The sequence below is a fragment of the Quercus robur genome, chromosome 4 (assembly GCF_932294415.1).
Source record: "Quercus robur chromosome 4, dhQueRobu3.1, whole genome shotgun sequence".
In the NCBI taxonomy this organism is placed as follows: Eukaryota; Viridiplantae; Streptophyta; class Magnoliopsida; order Fagales; family Fagaceae; genus Quercus; species Quercus robur.
The window spans coordinates 23356049-23370041 of NC_065537.1; the positions used below are offsets into that span (position 1 = coordinate 23356049).

At 36.2% G+C, this 13993-nt stretch overlaps 1 protein-coding gene across 1 annotated transcript; it reads left to right on the forward strand.

The window, feature by feature from the left end:
* The first annotated feature begins 668 nt into the window (after positions 1–668).
* Positions 669–12766, forward strand: LOC126720900 (cytochrome P450 CYP72A219-like). The gene is made up of 5 exons (XM_050423747.1): positions 669–1056; positions 9139–9356; positions 10320–10564; positions 10941–11328; positions 12133–12766. Exons 1-5 carry the CDS (start codon positions 777–779, stop codon positions 12556–12558), a joined length of 1557 nt encoding a protein of 518 aa, XP_050279704.1. The 5' UTR covers positions 669–776; the 3' UTR covers positions 12559–12766.
* Positions 12767–13993: the final 1227 nt, after the last annotated feature.

The window sequence follows — 13993 nt, forward strand, 5'->3', positions numbered from 1 at the left end:
TTTGAAAATTATTTTATTATAAGTCTCTACAGTATCTTATTTAGTTATGTTATCTCCTTTTGGAACTCAATTTTATGAAAGTCAAGTTCCAACATGGAACTCAATTTCACCAAGGTCTACTTCTATGCAATTCAATGGAATGTGGAACTTGAGTTTAGGAAATTGAGTCCCACGTTTGCAACATATCACTAAATTGCATAGAACTTGAGTTGATGAAAAGTATCTCAATATAGAAGTGTATTATGGTACTATTCATCAATAAATTTTTTAGACATTATGTTGAGCTTGATGTAAGAATTAAGATAGTTTTAGGTGCCTTTAGCCCCATCTTTGTGTTGAAATTGCGATTTGTTGCATTGCATCGACTCCTAATGCTCTAACATGAACCAATTGTACGTATTTTAGCAATATTTTTCTTTTTCTTTTTTTTAGCAATAGTTGTAGCCTTGTAGGACCAAATTAGTAATTTACTTATTTTTACTTTTTTTTCCCTATAGTGTCTGTGTAAATGACATATTCTGGTTGTCCACCAATTTATTCCTCATATTTCCAACAACAATACTCCACTTTGTTTATTTCTGCAGTGAGAAGATATGACTGGTGACCTGCGGGTGTGTCTAGACTCACTCCACAGAACAAGTTTTGGCTAAGACAGTAAGGGGAGGCCTCAATGTTAAACACGTAGCATCTTTACCATCAAAACAAGAACTACTAAAAGGAGCCCATCTAATTCATTTTATACTCTCTCAGTCACTCGCTCGCTCTTATCTCAAAACATGGAAATATCATTGCTTAGAACTGCAGTTTCCATAGTTTCAATTGTGGTAGTAATAACATGGGCATGGAGAGTGGTGAATTGGGTGTGGCTAAGGCCAAAAAAGCTAGAGAGGTGCTTAAGGGAGCAAGGTCTTAAAGGCAACTCCTACAGGCTTTTGTTTGGAGACTTGAAGGAGAGCTCTAAGATGATAAGTCAAGCCAAGTCTAAACCCATCAACTTCACCCTTGACATTGCACCGCGTGTCTTCCCTTTCGTCCATCAAGTTGTCTCAAATTATGGTATGTCTACAATAACTCTCTTGTTTCTGATTTGAAAAAGGATTTTGTGCTTTGATTTTCAAACTTAGACAGCAATTTTAGTTCTTGCAGCTTACATCTCTTTAGAGCATCCCCAGTCGGCTCTCTAAGGCTATTTTTGGAGAGGAAACACCAAAAAAAAAAAAAAAAAAAAAAATCAAGAATTGCTGGAGATGCTCATATATTGATAAACTTAGATACTGTAGCACACCTGAATTCATCAATGGATTCTTATTTTTTCTGAAAGGAAAAACTTGGATATTGTTTTTAATTTGCAATATATTATGTTTTTTAAATTAAATTTAAATACTTGTCTAGATTGGCATTACAACAAGTATAAGTAGATTTTTTTTGGGGAATGAGAAATAAATGCAATCCGCTTATGTATTTGAAATTAATGGAAAATTTTGTCATTATTTTAAAAGATCCCAAAATCAATAATGGTTTAAGTAGATATTTTTCTGGGAATGACAAATAAATGCAATCCGCTTATGTATTTGAATTTAATGGAAAATGTTGTCATTATTTTAAATGATCCCAAAATCAATAATGGTTTCCTTTTTCAGACTATATTATCTAATCCTCCCATTGAGTCGTAGGCTAGTGTCCATATTTGGTGGGCCGCAATGAATCATGCCAAAATCAATAATGGTTTCCTTTTTCAGACTATATTCTCTAATCCTCCCGTTTTTTTTTTTTTTTTTTTGATAAGAAACTTGGATAACTTTTCAATTGACCGAAACAGAGAACATGTTTGTTACATCTTTGAGCACTTGGTCAACAATATTAGGTGGAATGTCTTCCACCAAAATCTTACACGTTGATAGAGTTTTGGCCATTTTAGCCATCAAATGAGCTGCTTCATTTCCACACCTACGAACATGAGAAGCAGACCACGCCTTAAAATAACTAAGACTATGCAAAGATCCCTCAACAACTTTCTGCACAGGCCACGGGCAAGACTCAAAATTCTGCAGAGCTTTTATGACTACTTGAGAATCCCCTTCAATTATGATATCCCTTAAGCCCAACTCCCCTGCTAATTGGATACCTTCCTGTACAGCCAAAGCCTCTGCCTCCAAAGCCTTCAGCGGCAGCTCCACCCGCTTGCTCATTGCACCCATCAACAGCCCCTCTTCATTCCTTATGACCACCCCCACTCCGCAACTTCCAGACTCCTTAAAAACAGCCCCATCCACGTTTATTTTATACCAGCCACACCTAGGAGGAGACCAATGAGACTTTGGTAATTTAGAAGGCTCTTTCAGGCAGAGATTTTCCTGCCTAAATTCCTTTATATATTCTGCTACGTCTTTTATAATTCGGCCTGCATCTTTACATTGCCCCCCATGTTTGAGAGCATTTCTGTGATTCCATATGCTCCAAGCTGTGACTGCAAAAGTCTCCCAGTCAATATCGGGTTTCCTCTCTCTAATTTCCCACACTAAATCAAGGAACACTTGTGTCTGGTTGGGTATTGCAGGGAGCTTAAGTCTTGAAGCACCCCAAACATCAGCAGCCACCTTACACCCCCATAAGACATGCCCCACAGATTCACACATCCCACACTGTTCACAGTCATCCTCAATGAGAATTCCCTTAGCTCTCAATCGATGTTTTGTTGGAAGTATGTCTCTACAGGATCTCCACATAAATTGCTTTATTTTGTTTGGGCATTTTAACTTCCAAATCAAATTCCATAAGGATCTCATCTTATCACTTTTTGAGGCACTTCCTGCATTCGCATTGTGGCCACTCACCTTCAAGCATTTTTGAGCAACCTTGTATGCACTTTTAACTGAAAACCTCCCATTGGCTGTCCATGCCCAAATTAAAGAGTCCTTCAACAAGCGCGGACTGATGGAAATTCCAAGGATTGTATCGGCTTCATGAGGGAGGAAAGAGCTTCTTACTTTGCTTATATCCCACGATCTAGTCTCCTTATCCAGCAGCCAGGCAACCTTGCATGATTCCAAGCTGATCCTCGGGCTAATAACTTTGAAGGAATCCGGAGTGGGCAACCACCTATCCTTCCAAATATCAATTTGCTCACCATTCCCAACCACCCACCTTGATCCTGAAAGCACAACATCCTTCGCTGCAAAAATGCTACGCCAAGCATATGATGGGCGTTTTCCTAGTACAGCCTCCTTAAAAGGCCTATCCGCAAAATATCTTGCTTTGAATACCCGGTGCACTAAGGAGTTAGAATTCTGTTGGATTCTCCATCCTTGCTTTGCGAGAAGAGCAAGGTTGAAAGCTCTTAAATCTCTAAAACCCATGCCCCCTTCTTCTTTGGGAATACAGAGCTTCTCCCATGCTATCCACGCCAGTTTTCTCTCCTTATCTTTCTGCCCCCACCAAAAGCTGCTCATCATAGAATTTAACTCCCTACAAAGTGAATCCGGCAACTTGAAACAACTCATCGTGTATGTGGGGGTGGCTTGGGCGACGGCTTTGATTAAGATCTCCCTTCCGGCACTTGATAGCAATTTCCCTTTCCATCCCGCTATTTTCTTGCCCACTTGATCCTTAATGCGGTTAAAAGCCTTCCGCTTTCCCTTTCCCACTAGTGGTGGCAAACCGAGATACTTTTCATGATGTTGGATGATTTGGGCCCCAAAAATCTGCTTAATTTGTTCTTGCACCTCCCTCTTTGTGTTCTTGCTGAAAAATAAGGAAGTTTTGTCCTTATTTAGTTTTTGCCCCGACTCACCCTCATAATCCTCCAAGACTTTAAGGATTCTTCTACCCTCCTCTACATTTGCCCTACAAAAGACAATACTGTCGTCCGCAAAGAATAGATGGGATATTTGGGGCGCTCCTCTGCAAACTGAGATTCCCCGAATGTTTCCATGCTCTTCCTCCTTTCTTAGCATTGCAGACAATCCCTCCGCACACAACAAGAACAAATACGGAGAAATTGGATCCCCTTGTCGAAGCCCTCTTGAAGGAACAATGTTTCCTTTTGCTTCCCCATTAATTAGCACTGAGTAAGAAACTGTACTAATACACATCAGCACCAGAGAAATCCATCTCTCATTAAAACCCAATTTTCGCATAATCACCTCCAGGTACCGCCATTCCACCCTATCATATGCTTTGCTCATATCGAGCTTCAATGCCATCAGAGCCTCCTTGCCTTTCCTCTTTCCATTGATACAGTGCATCGTTTCAAACGCCACAAGGACATTGTCCGTTATTTGCCTCCCTGGAACAAAAGCACTCTGAGATTCATTAATAACCTCGGCAAGAATTTTCTTTAGCCGATTAGCTAGCACCTTGGAAATTATCTTATAGCTAACATTGCATAAGCTAATAGGGCGAAATTCAGAAATTTTTTGGGGGGACTTAACTTTAGGGATGAGACAAATAAAAGTTTCATTCAGACCAGGGGGCATCACCCCCGTATTAAGAGTATGCAACACACAATCAATGACATTTGTACCAACTACATCCCAGTATTTTTGATAAAAAATTGGGGACATACCGTCTGGGCCAGGTGACTTAGTAGGGTGCATTTGCTGAAGTGCATTCCAAACCTCCTCTGCTCTGAAGTTGGCTGTCAACGTTGCATTCATTACCGGGGTCACTTTGGGCTGGATAGCACTTAGGCTTGCTTCAAAATCAACAGGCTCGTTTGACTTGAAAATGGAACCAAAATACTCCAGAATGATGCCCTCAATGTTTCCTGGGTCAACCTGCCATCTCCCATCCGAGTCCATCAGCCCCACAATACCGTTTCTTTTACGTCTCTGACTTGCAGTGGCATGGAAAAATTTTGTGTTTCGATCCCCCCACTTCATCCACATAGTCCTAGACCTTTGGTTCCACATTATTTCCTCCCTTGTCAATATTTCATTAATCTCCCATTTTAGCTGCTGAGTTTCCTCTGCCTTTTCGTGAAGGTTGTTCATAGATTCCAAGTGTTGGAGCTGTTCTCTCTTTTGCCTCAGTAATTGGTTCACATTGCCAAATTCTCTCCAATTCCAACTTTTTAACCTTTCCTTACAATTCCTCAATCTATCAACCAGATGAGCATTAGTCAAATTCCCCCCAAAGTCCCACGATGACTCCACAACTTCCCGGCATCTAGTATCTCTCGTCCACATGGCTTCAAACATAAACCTCTTTTTTTGAGGTCTCCTAATCTGATCCCTTTTCAAGCTTAACTTAATGAGGCAATGATCCGATATAGACATCGAAGAGTGAAACACTCTTGCATCCGGGAATCTCAGCATCCACCCCTCATTGGCTACAGCCCTGTCTAGCCTAAGTTTGGTCCTATCTCCCCCAAAACGTCCGTTACACCATGTGTATTTCTGCCCAATAAAACCAAGATCAATTAAGCCGCATCTATTCAAACAATCCCTGAAATCCGCCATTTGTTTTGCCTCTCTCACAGTACCACCCAACTTCTCATTAGAATATAGAATCTCATTAAAATCTCCCAAAACCACCCAAGGCAAATTGCATTGTATACTAAGTGAATCGAGTAAGTGCCAAGAGATGTTCCTTTTATTGGTTTCCGGATGACCATAGAAGCCAGTGACACGCCATGGCTCAGAGGATGGTGACTCACGGACAACCACATCAATATGCGAATTCGAGCAGCTCTTAAAATCAATCATAGTACCTTCCTTCCACAATAAAGCCAAGCCGCCGCTTCTTCCGTCACTGGGAACAGTAATCCCCTGAGTATAATTAAGTTTACGTTGCACACCTTTTATTCGATTGACGCCAGCCTTTGTTTCTGCTAGAAAGACCAACGTTGGGTCAGTTGCCTTCACTTCGTCGGTGAGGATTCGAACCGCCAGGTTTGACCCTAAGCCCCGGCAGTTCCAAGCTAAGAGCGTCATTTGGCTCGGCGGTGCTGCCTCGCAGCCACCGCCACACCGCCATCCATTGTGTTTTCATCTTCTGAGACAACAAGTTTATTTTTCCCCTTTCTCCGTTTCAGTTCCAGAGCATTTGGGTCTAACTCTATTAATGGTGTTGGGCACTCCCTTTTTTGTTTTGTTGGGCTTTTATTTTTCTTTGGAGCATCAGACTTAATCTCTCTTGCCAACCTTTTCCAATGCTTGGATATTGGGCCCATTTTTTCAGCAACCCAGCCCACATTTTCTTCAAAGCTCATTGCCATAGGGCCCATTTCGCTCTCAGATATCACCTCCTCCAAACCGGGTTGAGTGGGAATTTTGTTTGGCGCCAGATTGAATTTAAAGGGAGGCATAGTCTTGTCCGCATCAGTTTTTTCCCACTGCATTGCCATCTTCATGTCAGGTTGAGTTGATTGGATTCCTAGGCTATCATCCCCTAACTTAGCTTCCTTTTCCTCTGCTTTCTCTAATCCTCCCGTTGAGTCGTAGGCTAGTGTCCATATTTGGTGGGCCTCAATGATTAAGCACGCACTCATTCATCTATTTTTTTTTCGTAGGCTAGTGACCATTAAATGAGGTCGGTCATAAATCATGCATCCACCGGATAACTTCAACCAACTTTAAGCTTTGGAAATTGTTACAAGTATAGAAAATATGTACTCCCTCTTCTAATGTGTTTGGCGTGTTTTGAAAATTCAACTTTTTAACTTTTTTAGGAGGGATTATTTATTGTCTGTTGTATAAAAATGTATAAACTTTCAAAATTATCTTTAAATAAATTTATCAAAAATGATTTTGAAAATAAAATATGGGCATAATAAAAATATTAGTACATTAATGATTTTTAATTTTAAAAATAGGATAATATTTTGAGACATTGCAAAATAGAATGAAGAATAAATAAATTGAGATAGAAGGATTTTCAAATTTTTTGCACTTATTGCTTCTGTATTGTTAGGTGAATGCTTGTGAGAGGAGTTATTTTAGACCCTTAACTTTACTTTCCACGTGAACTCACTTTTTTTTTTTTATCATGCCACATCATTAATTATAATCTGCCCCCTTAAATTTGTGGCACAAAATATTTTGGTTCTAAAGGGCTATTTTTTTTTATGCATATAGTAATACTCTTAAGCTTTACTCCTTAATGGGCTTTACCAAATTCAACCCAAGCACAACCCAAGTACTCAATACTGTAAATAGGTGTGTTACACTATTTTTTTTTTCCCATTATTTATTTAAATCAAATAAATTTTAATAATCATTTATCAATAATTTTGGCACATGAAAACTTAATTTTAGACTGTCCTTCCATCTGGTAACTTTTAATACCTGAAAAATAATCTTGTTTCAACAGCTACTTTTTCCCCTGCTTTTTTTGGGGGCTTGGGAGTGGACTGCAATTTTTGTTTTACTAACTTAAACTTTTGAGTTTTTACTCTCAGCGAAGTTTCATTATTTATTTAAATTAAAGTAATTTTAAATGTCTATCAAAAAAATTTTTTTTGAATCATTTCAACCTCTCTTTTATCCTTTTTTTTTTTAGGTGAAAAAAAAAAGAAAAAGAAAAAAAAAAAGGATTCATAGACATTTTTTGTAAAGTTTTTCATGAGAATCAAACCCCTAAACCCTAACCGGAAAATTATTAGGTACTTCCGGAGTATCATAAATGCGTACTCTCCCTTATCACATGAATGGTGGGTCCCACCATGAATTAAATTAGTGGGACCCACCATTCATGTGAGAAAAGGGAGTACGCATTTATGATATTCCGGGAGTACACAATAATTTTCCTAACCTAACCTAACCAGTGACTTAGATACCTATAAGGAGATGACCATGCCTAATTCCCAAATGAGGCACAAGATATCTTGTTGGGGGAGATAATATCTTAAAAAGACTTGAATTGAGGGATTTATATAATATATATGACCTATGAGTTTAGACCTAACTATGCTATGTTAAATACTCATTTTTGTAATTATTTTTCAATATGAGACTTCACTCACATGTGTACACCCAATGTATCTAATTCTCATGTTAGCTCCATAATTTCCCACTCCACTATGCAGTTAGAAAATCTAGGTTACATCCTTTTGTGCATTGCTTTGAATATTAGCTTTCTTTTGACAATTCAATAGTTCCAATACCAGGGAAAATGAGATATTTGAACCCTGGTTCTCTTAATAAAGAAGAGTAGGCTATATTGCTAAGCAACAAGGCTCTTGACTAGTTTGAATATTAGTTTTGATAGTAGAAACAACTGTCTTGGTGTTTCTCCTAAAGAAATACCGGAAGAATTGAAACAATATTTGATTGAGACATGTCAAAATTCAAAGCACATACAATTTTATTGAACGTAATGATAGTCTCTTGTTGTACTGCCATAAATATCTTTTCATGATGCTATCCCAACAACAGAGAGAGACTATTTTGTTCCGCCTCTGTCTGGTTGAAATTAAACTTGCTTTACCTCTCCTTTCATAATTTTCAAGTTTAATGAGGTATCATGCTTAAGTCACTAGAATTTTGTGATTTCTTTTTTTTGGCTTGGTAATCAGAAAATATCAAGTGCAACTTGACTTTCGAAGATAGAACCATTCCTTCCTACTGTTGAAGTCATGACTTTTCTGACAATCTTTTTATTAATTTTACTACTTTGTGTGCAATTAATCACTTTTCTTGTTATTATAATTTATGTAGCCATGGCAAAATACAATGGTACTTCCTAGATTTTAGGCTACAAGCACTTTATTTATTTGAAGTAATCGCTTTTAGTCTCTAACAAATTTAAAGCGATTGATTTTAGTCTCTAAAAAATTTCATGTGATTGATTTTAGTTCCTAAACTTAAATTAATCGCTTTTAGTCCTTAATATATGTAATGAAGTGATGATGTGTTACTGGGCTAAATAAAAGATCATTTTAAACTTTGTCGACTAAAAATCACTGCTAAACTTGGAAGGACAAACAGTATACTCAAATCTCAAATATTTTGAAACCTCCAAGACCTAATGTAATTATAACTCACATTATGAAATCCCAAAGAAATGCTGTAATTCAGTGGGGTGTGTGCGTGTGTTAATTGATATCTTCCTGCCTTATCTGTCTCCTTATGTCAACAACCATACTTTGAACTTTAGATGTACTAAACCTGTTCTATACTAACAAAAGCAAATATGCAGGTAAGAATTCTTTTATATGGATGGGCCCCACACCCAGGGTGAACATTTTGAATCCTGAACAATTAAAAGAAATCTTCTCCAAGATACATGACTTTCAAAAGCCAAATGCAAATCCACTTGCCAAGTTGCTAGCAACCGGACTTCCAAATTATGAGGGTGAGAAATGGGCAACACACAGAAAGATTATTAATCCAGCATTCCATCTTGAGAAGTTGAAGGTTACTTTATTCTTGTCACTTGTTTCCTGTTCGTTTCTATCACTTTATATTCAACAATGGTGTTTGAAGTGAAACTAATGATTAAAATGTTAATGAAAATATTCTAGGTCACGAATATTTATCTTTTCTCAAAAATTTTTAAAACTTTTTCTCAATTCTAAGACCATCTTTTGCAGGATGTGGATTCCATCAGAACAAAACTTAAAGTAGAAATATGTGCAAATATAGCATTTATATGCTTCAATTAGTTACATCTAATACCCAAGATTGTGGATTCTCAAAAAAATTAAGCACACCCAAGATTAAGTTTGTGCTCGTATGCACTTGTGCCTACTAAGTACAAACAACAGTTCGCACTGACATTTGGCTATAGGTTTTGCTAGAATATACTTGAAATGTTTTTTCCATGGTTTTAAAAACCGGTATGGTAAAAGAACCGAAAAAGAGCTAATTACCGGTTTTATGGTCGGACTGGGATCCAACCGATGGTCGAACCGGTGACATCATAAATAATTTAATTATTATTTATTTAAATTATATGAATAATTAATAATTTTTTAATATACCAAAACTAAAAAACCAATAGTAATAAATATGTTTCCTTTTAAAAAAATACAAGTATATAAGTATATAACATCTTTTTAAAGAATTTAATATAATAACATTTAAAAACAATCATCCTTAACATAATAAACTTTCAACAAAACCAAATAAATAAGTTCATTAGTCATTACATTTACATCCAAATGGCAAATAACAAATAAGTTCATTACATCCAAATAACAAATAAGTTTTAAAGTTTCAAACAAATAACTACTAAGTTTTAAGACCCAAGCCTCATTTGTTAAGAAGAAAATTGAAATCAATACCATCATGTGAACCAAATTACATTCATGTAATTTTTGTATGTACATGTGCCTACTAAGTACAATCCTTGTAATTTTTTCATGTTGTTTTCTGTAGAATATGTCAGCAGCATTTTATCAGTGTTGCAATGACATGATGTGCAAATGGGAAAGTTTGGTGTCTGAAGAGGGATCAATTGAGTTAGATGTATGGCCTTATCTCCAAACTTTAACAAGGGATGTGATTTCTCGAACAGCCTTTGGGAGTAGCTATGATGAAGGAAGAAGGATTTTTGAACTCCAAAAAGAACAAGCTGAGCTTGTAATGACAACTGTACGGTCTGTTTACATTCCAGGTTGGAGGTAAACCAAAACATTTCAATATCTGCTAATAATTAATAATCAAGTTTTTCTTATAGACTTAGGTTCATTTATCAAAAGAATCAAATTTAAATATACTAATTTACATAAATATATACTAAAATTAAGAGTGTTATTGAGCATAAATAAATAAATAAATATCTATAGATATATATATATATATATATATTTGTGTGTGTGTGTTTATAAATAAGGTTCTTGTACATGAAATAAATAAGTTAAATCGTTATATATTCATACTCTTCTCAGCCTAAGAATAGATTATTCAATTTGATGTAATTCACTTTTTCCTCCTTTTAGTGAGGGAGGTAATTCACTTTATTCTTATCTCATGTTTGCATGAATGGTTCGCGCGTAGGTTTCTGCCAACAAAAATAAACAAGAGGATGAAAGAAATTGACAAAGAAATACAAGATTCACTTAAAGGCATCATCAACAAAAGAGAGAAGGCAATAAAAGCAGGTGGAGCTAGAACTGATGACTTACTAGGCATACTTCTAGAGTCCAACTTTAAAGAAATTGAAGAACATGGGAACGACAAGAACGTTGGAATGAATCTCCAAGATGTAATTGAGGAATGTAAGATATTTTATTTTGCGGGGCAAGAGACAACCTCAGTTCTGCTTGTTTGGACAATGGTAATTCTGAGTAGATATCCAAGTTGGCAAGCGCGAGCAAGAGAAGAAGTCCTACATGTCTTTGGTAAAAACAAACCAGAATTTGATGGGCTAAATCACCTCAAAGTTGTAAGTTCTTTTGATTAGTTTACATTGAATTGCTTCGTAGAAATAATAGATCATACGTTTCTTTTAAATTCATAATTATAAACGTGGAGATCTAGAACAAGTAGTACCTATTATCCAGCTTTAGGAGACCAGAAAAAAATAAAAGGGACCTAGACATTCTTCAAATTAATCCAGTATCATGGATAACAACAAAAGTTATTGATTGAAATATATATAGAATATAACGATATAGAATTGATTTTCATGTGATGGGGCTGAAGTTAGACTGATTACACCATGCAGGTCCCAATCTGAAATCATATATATGAAGATTAACATCAAATCTACTTTTTGTTGTTCCTTTTCTTTCTTACAGGATTCTTGTTTATTGTATATGAACCTATTTATCTGATTGAGGAAATTGTACCACCGCAATTTTGTAGTGATGTGATAACAGATTAGAAAATTGGATTACAATTAAGCCCCCAAAGATTTTGAGGTTTTCAATCAAGTTTGACCCTATATGTTTCTTGTGCATTTTCCATGTTTTGCAATGTTTCTTGTGCGTTTTCTGTGTTTTGTGAAGGTAAAGAAACGTAAGCAAAATTATTGTAACAAGTACCCAAATGAGTAATTCAAATATTCAACCATTGACTTGGACGAATTTTTTAAAAAAAAAAAAAAAAAAAAAACATCATTGAAGTCAGTTTTTTTGCATGGGCATTACTTCTATCAAATATTTTATTAAATGAGTCTGGTATGCACATGACTTTCTAATTCTTACAAAATATATATATATATATATATATATATTCCATGTCACAGGTGACCATGATTTTGTATGAGGTTTTAAGACTATATCCACCAGTAATTCTCCTAACTCGAATTGTTCACAAGGAAACGAAACTCGGAAATTTGATTTTACCAGCTGGAGTTCAAGTCTCCTTACCGGCAATCCTTGTTCATCAGGACCGTGAACTTTGGGGTGATGATGCAAAGGACTTCAATCCAGATAGGTTTGCTGAAGGAGTTTCAAAAGCTACAAGGGGTCAAGTTTCATTTTTCCCATTCGGCTGGGGTCCTCGAATATGCATTGGACAACATTTTTCTATGATAGAAGCAAAAATGGTTCTGTCAATGATTCTACAACGCTTCTCCTTTGAGCTGTCCTCATCCTATGCTCATGCTCCGCTCCCAGTTATAACCCTTCAACCACAATATGGTGCTCACATTATTCTACATAAACTCTAGAATAGAAAATATCAGTTGTCAAAAGAAGATTTGAATTCATAACAAATGTAACATTTCATATGTATATTGATGCTTTTGTTGAAGTGTTGATCTTCCTTCCAAGGCCACTAATTTCATTTAGTAATTGGCTTTTGAATGATGGTACTGAAGTTGTACAAGATAAAGTTATTCTTGTTAAGCTTATATTGCACATTTAATCCTTAACCTCTGTCCTATGTTTTGAAATGGTTCTTGTTCTTTTGGTCGTATTAAAAACACTATTATAGTTATAATATGCGTGAGAGCGCACTTGCGGGTGCTCGTGCATGTGCGGTGATCTTGCATTAAAATGCTACGATAGACAAGTGTGTGTGTGCATTGTAATGATTTGGTATTTTATGTAAGTTGTAATATTTACACGACTGTGTTTATTGTATAAAAGCCTGAAACACTACGTATCAAACTGCATGTAACAAAATACAATAGTCTCCCTTATATATGGGTAGACAAAGACACACAATGCATTTGCTATACAAGTAAAAATTAACCATGGGCCTAAGCCTATTGGACTTATAACAATTGTAATAATATGGTTATAAATGAAAATTGCATTTATGTGCTTTTTGGTTTATCTGAATATGAAATCATCTCATTCTGAATTAACTGTGCTCAGTCGGAAGAGAAGATTTTGCTTTTGCAGAGATAGAGCAGTTTTTATTACTTCATGGATTAGTCAACAATAATTTTGTGGTGCTTAATATACAGGGAAAGTTGTTCTTCGGGTGATAACAACTGCACTTTTTGTTCATAAATAGTAGTTTATATGTTAATGACGACTTTAGCTAATCGCAAATTGCATTTCATAGATGGTAGCCACTGCTAGCTTTTTTTCTTTCTTGAATGGCTTGATGATTGTATATGTGACGGGGTGAATCTGTCATTTGAAAGCCAAAAATGAAGATTGAAAGGCTTGACCGTGAGATTGCACAATTGAACAGGTGGGAGAGAACGTATAAGATCTTCTTAATTGAGTCATGGTCCTTGGAATGCTGTTCTTATAAACTATAAGAAAAACGAAATTTATTGAAATTCAAACACTTTACCAAACCTGTTAGAGAAATTAGAGAAAACCCAAGAATTCTTGAGCAAAATATGAAGTTTGACCAATGTTAGAAATACAGAATAATTGTATTGTATTTCATAAATAAAAGAATATACATCATTGCCTTTATATAGGAGGCATATGTGTGCAGTACAAGTAGAATGTAGTACAAGTACAAGTGTGCTATACAAGTAACCTAATTGAGCCTAAAGCCCATAACATAATATACATTAACAGCCCCCCTCAAACTTAAGGTGGATGTGAGACCAACTTGAGGTTGTCAACCAAATCACGAGTGCGTCCCTTAGGAAGTGACTTGGTGAAGATATCTACAAGTTGATCTTTGGAGGAGAC

Coding starts and splice junctions, on each gene's coding strand:
- LOC126720900 (XM_050423747.1), top strand. CDS start 777: ATGGAAATATCATTGCTTAGAACTGCAGTTTCCATAGTTTCAATTGTG. Junction 1,057..9,138: donor TCAAGTTGTCTCAAATTATG/GTATGTCTACAA, acceptor GCAAATATGCAG/GTAAGAATTCTTTTATATGG. Junction 11,329..12,132: donor GGCTAAATCACCTCAAAGTT/GTAAGTTCTTTT, acceptor TCCATGTCACAG/GTGACCATGATTTTGTATGA.